At 36.1% G+C, this 10,000-nt stretch overlaps 1 protein-coding gene across 4 annotated transcripts in view; it reads right to left on the reverse strand.

Moving 5' to 3' along the window:
* Window positions 1-10,000, reverse strand: part of ZNF407 (zinc finger protein 407) — a 453,603-nt gene that overhangs the window by 173,573 nt on the left and 270,030 nt on the right. For all 4 annotated transcript variants that reach the window (XM_075062906.1, XM_075062909.1, XM_075062908.1 and 1 more), the window contains exon 6: window positions 6,560-6,643. In XM_075062906.1, the coding sequence (XP_074919007.1) occupies window positions 6,560-6,643 (84 nt within the window). The remainder of the gene's footprint in view (window positions 1-6,559; window positions 6,644-10,000) is intronic.

The following is a 10,000-nucleotide window of genomic DNA, read 5'->3' on the forward strand; positions in this document are numbered from 1 at the left end:
TGTTAGGGGTTGTTATAAAAGTGTATGGGTAGGGTTCTGTGGCCTGCTTTGTGCAGGAGGTCAGACTAGATGATCATATTGGTCCCTTCTGACCTACGAGTCTATGAGTCTATGAGAATGGAATTGATCATATGAACAGTGTTCTATGTTAAAAGTGTAAGTCACCATCTTCAAAAATTCATGAAAACATTTGAACAAAGACACAAACTGCTTAGGTATTGCTGTAAGTTCAGGAGCTGCCATAAACAATAAGGGTGCCATTCCCAATTACTCTACTACTGTGGTGTACTTTACTGAAATTACAAACGTAACATATGGAAATCAGGGCTGCCAATCACAGTTAATGCATGCAATTAATGCAAAACAAATTAGCTAGATTAAAAAAAATAGTCCACTCAGTCCTACTTCTTGTTCAGCCAATCCCTAAGACAAATAAGTTTGTTTACATTTATAGGAGATAATGCTGTCCTCTCCTTTTTTACAATCTCACTTTCAGGTGACAACAGGGATTCACATGGCACTGTTGTAGCAGGTGTTACAAAGTATTTACATGCCGGATATGCTAAATATTCATATGCCCCTTCATGCTTTGACTTGTAAGCTCTAAAGTTTTATATTGTTTCATTTTAGAATGCAGTTATGTAAAAAAATTTAAAAATCTACATTTGTAAGTTGCACTTTCATGATAAAGAGATTGCATTACATTTCTTTTATAAGGTAAATTGAAAAATATTATTTCTTTTGTTTATCTTTTTACAGTGCGAAATTTTTAGCGAAACTAATAATATAAAGTGGGCACGGTACACTATGTACTGTAACTGAAATAAATATATTTGAAAATATAGACAAACATCCAAAAATATTTATAATAAATTGAAATTGGTATTCTGTTATTAATAGTGCAATTAAAACTGCAATTAATCGTGACTATCTTTTTTTTAAATCTCATGATTGTGATTTTTTTTAATTGTTTGACAGCCCTAATGGAAACTAATTACATACACAGGCTGTCACTAAAAGTTGTAATATAACTTTCATGTTTCCCTTGGGGATAGATTCTCTCAACTCCACAAAGTGTGAGTAAACAGCATTGGCTCGGGGGAATCCATGACAATTGGTGGGATGGAAACCTCCCCTCCAACTCATGGAGTAACAGCAGCATTACTTCATAGACATTACTGCAACCCAGGAAGTGGGCTGTATTTACCACATTAAATCAATGTCCTGCTTTGTGTCAGCCAGCAAAAGTTGTTTAAAGACACTGACTTGGCTTTTTGACCCAGTTTCTGATAACACATAAAATGTATTTCTTTGTTCCACAAGTACCAATAAGTGTTCAAGAAGGATGGAGGCATCACTCTAGAAAAATCTCTTTATAATGGAAAAGACTATGGCCTGATCTTCAGAAGTACTGAGCACCTGTCGTTCTTATTGCCTTTAGCCAGAAGTGGGGATGCTCAGCGCTTCCAAAAAATGAGGCCATTAGTCTTTATGTAGCTGATGAAACACATTATAGAACTTTGTATACTAATCCATTGTAGAACTGCCAGAAAAGCTCTTAATGGACCACCAGACATCCCCTTATGAAGTCAAGGTCAGTGAAAACCATAGGCCATTCTATATTCAAAGACCATACTGTACAGAGAAGCAGTATACTTACAAACTAGATACTTTTTTTTACCATAGAATAGAGATGTCAACCAACAAATCATAGGTTTCATCCTGATACCATTTCTGGGTCGAATTTTTCCCCTCTCTCAGTACTGACATGCTAACACGCATGGCACTGTGCAACTGAGCATATCTATGTCAAACAGGTCTGTGTGGCAATGCACCATGCTAGTGAAAGTGGAAAGCACATATTTACCACCTCTTAAGATTAATTATATTTCTTTCCTCTTTAACATGAACATATTTTTTTATTCCTTTCTCTTTCTCATTTTAAAAATATAAACAATTCTGTGATCAGTAGCATCCTCTGTTTGCCAAACTGACTTCTGAGGGCCAGAATCCTATATTCATGTTGAGTAGTACTCTGCTCTGCAAATAATTCCAGTGAAGAAAATGGTACTATTTGCAGAGTCAGGTATTTTTCAGTGTAAGTGCACACTCTGGCCCAATTCTGTTCCCAAAAGGAGGAACAGAATAAGAAGCATCAGAAGCAAGAGAATGAAGGGCTAAGTAATAAATAAGGCTGTCATAGTATTCCTTCCCAGATCTGAACCTTAGAGTTCAGAAAATGAGATACAGCATGAATCCTCTAAGCTTAATTACCAGCTTAGATCTGATAGCACTGCCACCACCCAAAAATATAGTGTTTTGGGACACTCTGATCTCCCCAATCTTCCCTGGGGACCCCAAGAACCCAAATCCCTTGGGTTCTTAAAACAAGGAGAAATAAACCATTCCTCCTCCTTTCCCCCTCCCAGACTTTCCCTCCCTGGGCTACCCTGAGAGACTACTGATCCAAACTCTTTAAATCACAACACAGAGAAGCATGTCCCTTCCCTTCCACAAAGAGGCAAACAGATTCAAGGAAAACAGAGAGAGATTCCACCTCTCCCCCCTCCCGTCTCCCCCACCAGTCCTGGTGAGTTTAAACCCAATCCCCTGGGATTAAACAAGGGAAACCAAGGGAAAAAAATCAATCAGGTTCTCTTAAAAGAAATCTTTTAATAAAAGAAAGGAAAAAGTAAAGAATTATCTCTGTAACTTCAAGATGTAAATATTACAGGGTCCTATAGCTTACAGACACTAGAGAGAAACTTTTCCCCCAGTACCAATACAAATCAAAATATTCCCAGCAACTACACATATAAAAGTTAACCAGCCAGATCCACATTTGCAAATAGAGAAAACCAATTAAAAAGACTAAAACCGCCTGTTCTTACTTACTATTTGAACAGAAACTTAGAGAGCCTGTAGTAATGTCTGGTCTCTCTCAGACCCCCCAAGAGAAGAACACACAACGGACAAAGAACACACACAAAAACTTCCCTCCACCCAGATTTAAAAGTATCTTGTCTCCTGATTGGTCCTCTGGTCAGGTGTTCCAGTTCCCTGCTTGTAACCCTTTACAGGTAAAAGAGACATTAACCCTTAACAATCTGTTTATGACAAAGGCACATTCAGGTCCGAGAGCCAGTCCTCCTCTGTGTCAGGTATCTGTCAGATATTCTGAACATTCCTCCCGGATACCAAGATACCTTATGCCTGGAGGCTAGGAGAACGTGAAGCTTATTAAAGAGGTCAAGACACCTCAACTACATGTGAGGATTTGCTCCTTTGCCCTTGAATCAAGGGTCTCTGACAGGTGATAAAAATAAATCTTGGATAGGGAGATGTTCTGTATCACCCTCCGAGACACTTTGTATTATAGCAGGGAATTATTTAAGCCATTTAGACCATTTTTGATTCCAATTCCTTTCAAACCTTATTGTAATTTTCTTGGGCATTCTCTATACAGAGAAAATGGTGTCCAACAGGGATGCACAAGAGAAATATAGATACAAAGAGTGGTGCATGTGGCTAAGCGCTGAGATAAAGCTGTGCAATGGATAAGAATATTGTGGAACCTGCATTAAGTAAAAAGAACACCAACAAAAGGCATATTGTGCCATTTTCTTTGAAATAAATAGAAGACACAGATAATTTTTCTGCTAAAGAATCATCTCCGATTGTTTGTGCCACAGAGGCAGATAAATGCCAAAAAGATAGATCCTTCTGTCTCTGAGATACTGTCCTGTATAGTATAAAGTTAATAGCAAAGTAATAACGAGCCTCCAGTCCTGACATAAAATATAAACTTATGCCTGCTGGATGTAAGCTTCATGATCTATAACCTCAAATGCCTGAGATCATAGCAGGGAAGTCTCCACCAGGGTGGCATGAGGAGGGCAGATGCCATCCAGCAAATAAATTGCATTAAAAGTGTTTCACTGGGACCAAACCTGTTTATAACGGCCAATATTTTCAACCTAACTTTAGGCATCTAAATATATATTAGGGCACTTAACACAAATAGCCTGATTTTCAGTGAAGTTGAGTACCTAAAACTCTCCCTGAAATCACTGAAAGCTGCTAATGGTCAAGATGTCTGAAAATCAGGATATTTATTTAGTTCCTTAAAGACAGATTCAGGTGCCTACCTTTAGGCAGCTATGGTAGGAAAGTTTGGCTAATGTGTTTAGCCATCATAATGTAACAAATCTATTACAAATAACTTAAGAGAAGGCTATGGTTGCATGGTTAAGTACTCAGAAGTCAATAAATTAAAAAGTTTATGTTGCATGTGCAGCACTAGCTCTTCCTCTTGTGTGTACACATTAGTCTATAGGACCAGACACTCAGCTGGCTTAAACTGATGCAGCTCCATTGACTTAAACTTTGTCCATTGACTTCAACAGAGCTACACAAATGTACAACCTCTGAAGGTCTAGTCCACTGCTTTTAGTTTCTTGATCATATACTACTTCTCTAAAAACATAATGTAATGATGTACCTTTTTTCTGTAGCTCAGGATAAATATGTGTAGAATTTGTAAAATATTTTCTGTTCATTTTTATATACAATACTTTCAGTATTATACTGGGCAGATATATCTTCATTAACTTAGGAACTTGATATAATACCTTTTCTATGCCTATCAATAATTTTATCAGCACCCAGATACTAGGTATTTTGCAGAATGCATAATGAAGAAAATAATGCAGCTAACTATGAAAGTAACTTTAGGTGTATATTTGGTCTGTAAGTGATCTATATGCTAGCTCTATTACAGAAGTACTGTTACATATTTCATATAAATGAATTTAATGAACTCTGTGCAACAAACACAGAGTATTACACAATACTGCAAGATACTACATAACTGTAGCAAAGGTTGCAAAAATATGTATGCTATTATCTTGCATTGTTTGAGAAACAGTATCTCCATTCACACAAGAGGCAAAGTTAAGGATGGTAATGCAGTTTTTTCCCCAGCTTTCCTCTTCTAAAATTACTAAATTGTTTCTGCTTATACTATACATACAGAGAGAGAGAGAGAAGGATGTAATGTTTAAGAAGAGATCAGGCTTGGCAAATTCCAGCCCAGAGAACATTTTATAAAGTTATCAGGAAATGAGAATGGGGAGCTAAAATGGAAGCACATGACTTTAACTACAGCAGTTACTATGCTCCTTCTAAAATTCAGATGCACTGACACAGTGACATATTGATAGAATACAGTGTAAAATTTTCTAAATGCATCATCTTAAATACTTTAAATATATAAACATCCTGTAGTAAGTGGGAAATGAATGAGGCAGTACCTCTCACATACGTAAATTTTTTGCTACCACAGAAGTTAATGCCGAGAAATGACAACCCCATTGACTTCAGTGAAAATGAATAGTTGTGACTACGGAGAACTTGGCCTTGCACATTCATCTTTATAACAAATTTACTTCATGATGTTGGCAGTCAATCTCTGAATACCCCACCCTTGTGTGAACATCGTACTTCCCTCCAACCAGACTTGGTTGAATAATCTGACATCACGGCTGTGAGTATATGGCTTCAGGACCTCCAGGAAAGCAGAGTAAGTGCTATCAGGGAAATTCTGATCTAAGACAGTGAATATTCTGAATCGGATTATTCTACACAGTGCCACAATACAAAATCCCCACAATACAAAATCCATGGAAAATTCACAATGCAACTATTAGAACCATACATTTGTTAGCAATTTCTGTCCAGTGTACATTCGACAATAGTGACTTAACCACACACTATTATTCTTGATGATATTATATTATCTTCATGCAAGTCACTAATATAAAAATTACAGTGGTTTAAACAGTGATGCTTCTGCATTTGTTTGAACAAAACCTACTCAAATAATCAAACACAATGAACCACTAAAAAGCACAATTACAGTAAAATGTATTAATAAATGTTTAAAACTTGTACTTTTTTAAAGTCTTCTGAAGCAGAGACCCAATTTAATTTTATCTGATATTAAATTTTTACAGCCAGGTGGTATGAAAGCTTTACCAGTTGAAAGAGAAATCCTGCTTTACATGCAACCCTTGTGGTATCTCTTTAAGTCGCATCTATTAATTACAAACCATCTTAAAATTGCAAAAGGGCAACTGAAACAACACTGGCTTTGAACTGTGTCTCAGTCCAAAATAATGGATTCATCTAAATATGATCTCTAATTTTCACTCAGGGACTCTCAGGCAGATTCTTGCAAAAGCTTCAGGCAGTGTGTAATCTATTTGGGCCTTTAAAAAAAAGTCGTTAGTGTACTTAGCATTAATTTAAAAAAGACACCTGATCTTTACAATTTTATCTTGCTTTAAAATTAAAATGAAGATTACCCAAACTCATAGCTAATAGCATTTGATATATAGCCTGGGCGTAGAGATTTTACAAAAATGAAAAAGAGAAAGCAAACAATGAACCAATATATTATTTGTGCTGTAATGTGCTATATGACTTGCTTTTTCCCCAGTCTGGTTGATACTCCCTTGCTATAGAGAATATACCAAAGGGTAAAGACAGCTTTACCGACCTGTGTGCTGCCTCCGATGCTTAGTGAGGGCATGACGTGTCCCGCCGGCAAAGCCACAAAGGTCACACAGGAACGACTTCTCGCCTGTTGCAACAATAAACAGATGAGAGACTGCAGAGGTCACAGATCATTAAAACATATCTATCAAGGCTTTCAGGGTTACTAATTCCTCCAATCAAATGTTTCCATGTAAATATGTCAAATGGGAATGAAATTACCACTGCGGTTTATTGACTGTGATAAAATCTGAAAAGCACCACTGAACATAATTACATACTTGTCAGACCCATAAAAATTAGCTTTATTATCAATGGAATGGTTTTGTACAACTTCATTTCTGTTAGATGTCTTCCAGATGGGGCTGCTTTATGCACTTGAACAGTTTTTATGCATATCCTGATTTTTTACAATTCCCATACATCTGGCCTTTCTGTGCTGAGTAAAGATTGCCTGGAAAAGTTAATATACTGTATATATGATTCTGCTTAAATAAAATATATTGAATTTACTAATAAATTAAGGATAGTGAGAAATTTTAACTGACTTGATCATGGTCTTCTTTAGTAACCTTATGTTTAATAAAATGAATTAAATTATTTTCTTGAATATATTGAAGAGCCCAGACAACAATAAAAGCCATATTATTCAGTACCAGTGGCAATTCAGTACTGTTTATGTTTCTAAAACTTCCATGACATAAAGAAAACAAGTCTGGGGATTATTACAGAAATTGTAGTAGAACTCATATTGTTCATCTTTAATGATATTTCTTCATTCCAAACCTCCAGAACAATTAGGAAGAGATTTGGCAGGCTCACTACTTTTAAAAAGTGTGTAAATGATCATTTTTTTAGTATTTTTATTCCAGCTAAAATTTTGCCCCACTGTCTATAAAAACAATCTATCATTTCACAGTAGCCTTTTTACACAGTAAGTACTAGCATACTAGGCAGTTTCATCCCATAAGACCCATTGAGAAGGGCATGATGGAATAATAACTTTAACCTTGGACAGATCCTGTGCAATTATAAAATAGCTTTAAAAACAAATGAGTCACTTTACTAATTTGGAACCAAATTGTACCCACCCACAGAAATACCAAGGAGAAAGCATTAGAAGAGACAGGACACTGCATGTGGGGAATCTAACAGAGTTTCCTTAAAACTCTCCCAATGGGAAGGGGATTTAGGCTCCTCAAAGGATTTAGAGGGGGTCCTGTCTCCCAATTCCACTGAGACCCTCAGGCCACTTTTCTGGCTCCTTTTATCCCTAGTAGCCATCTGCATTAGTACCTGTGCAAAACATTCCATTCGGGAGAGGTACAGAGCCTGAATTAATGTTGCTTTGACAGCATTAATACAAGTGAGATACTTTCTGGGATATCCACTGTCTATGGAGAGAAGAATGCCACAAACAAGAGCTCCTATCCCTCCCCCTCCAGCATGGCAAAACCCCTATGGGAATTCCAAGTCCATGGAGCATCCAGAGAAGGGATTCCAAATAGTAGCAGTGAGCTGACCCCTCAACAGAAATTTGGGGCCCTGGTTTATCATGTCCGCTTGGGTCCTACCCCTCTCCAATTTCACTTTATTTACACAGATGTTACAGAGGTTTTGGGGGCTCCTCTGAGCTCAGCGTCCCAGTTCCCTCTGTCCCCTACTCTCATCAACTCTGTGGATGATTCTATGGTGGCAGCACTCTCCTTTTCCTTATCCCCTAACCAAATATACCTGATGTGAGATACCTGCGCTCTCGATTGGAGAAAATTATCAAGCTCTTGGAATGATTCAGACTAAATTTAAAAAATGGCCTCAAACTTATCACTATAGTGTGTGCACAAAAACACTGATTGACCTGTACAAGGTACTTCAGTGTCTAAAATGGAGCTTGGACAGGCAAATCCATATATTATGACACACAAAAACACAAGCAGCAACATTTTACACATGAATTTAGACTTGCAACTGTAGGGTTCACTTTTGAAAATTTGGCTCCTTATGCAATAGGTATTCCAAATGGTATCCTACATGCAGAATACCTTTTGGTAAATGAATATAAGAATTAGCTCTAGCCCTTCTGTAATTGTAATTGAATTAAAAACCAACCAACAAACAAAACCCACTACAACAGACAGAAAAATAGTAGCAATTAAAAACAGCCCCTCATTTCCTCTTGACGTGAATATATTCCTTCTAAGAAGCAAATTAATACAAGCAAAACTTTAAAATTATATAACCAAAATCTGAATGCTAGCTCACAATGTTATTCATTAATATTAATTACTGAAGTAATATATTGTTTTTTTTACAAAGAAATTTCCCTCTATAATCTTTCTGCTCTTCTTGTTTGGATTTTTGTGTCAAGATCTTTTCTCTAGCACTTGAGTTCATCAAAGTATAAAGGAAGGGAATAGAAGGGCTATAAAGAAAAAAGCTTAATTATAATTAATTAAATAATAATTAATTAATTTTAAATATAAATCTTTCTAACTAGCTGCAATACCCACCACCCCAGCATAAAATTCACACTTTAAAGTTAAATGCTGTTCCCTGCCTGCTAGGAAATAGTTAATATATATTGTCATAAATTACCTCATGTTTTGTTTAACATCTCTGAGCAGGCTTGAGAGTGACCAGCAGCTTTGTATGTTAATAGGGACTCAGAGTACCCATAGTATCTTTGCAGGTTTGAACAAATATTGTGTGTTTTATTTTTGGCTGTTTTTTTTAATGTCTTTTTTGAAACACTAATACAAAATATTAAAAACAGGAGTTATTTTAAAATAGGCAGATTAATACATGTTATATAATGTTGTATTATTTAGATTCTTTATATTCATTTGTAGTCAAATCCTGCATTTCTAATTTAGACAAAACTCCTACTAAAGTCAATGGGAGTTTATACCTGAAAATACTTGATAAAGATGGCAGGATTTTGCCCCTGTTTTTTAAACTACAGAAAGGAGGTGAAGAGCTATGATTTGCTTCCAGACACATTAGTGAATTAGTGACCTTGTTTATGTGTGTGTGCATATATAACAACCACACACAGAGACACAATTTCCCTCTCTATGACACTAGCTTCTACTGTACAGTGTTTCACATCTACCTCTGCAGCTTGATGTTTGTCGAATTCTCCATAATCGAGAAATAATTTTTCTTTTTTTGTGTGTGTGTGCTGACATATGGATATTTTTAACAATTTATCTGGATATGTTTAGCAATTTTAATCAATGATTAGCAATTTTATCATTATAACTTTGGAATTTGCAACCTTTAAACTTTTAGGAAAATCTTAAGGTAATATTTCATTTGTTGTACAGGGTTGAGATAACATGCCACGTTTATATGATAGCAGGAATGTAATGGAAAATGGTTCTTTTCTTAAACTTGAATTACTTTCAAGTGTGCCATTTTGCATTCAAATGTAGAAAGACACGGA

This window comes from Chelonoidis abingdonii, chromosome 2 (assembly GCF_003597395.2).
Source record: "Chelonoidis abingdonii isolate Lonesome George chromosome 2, CheloAbing_2.0, whole genome shotgun sequence".
In the NCBI taxonomy this organism is placed as follows: domain Eukaryota; kingdom Metazoa; phylum Chordata; order Testudines; family Testudinidae; genus Chelonoidis; species Chelonoidis abingdonii.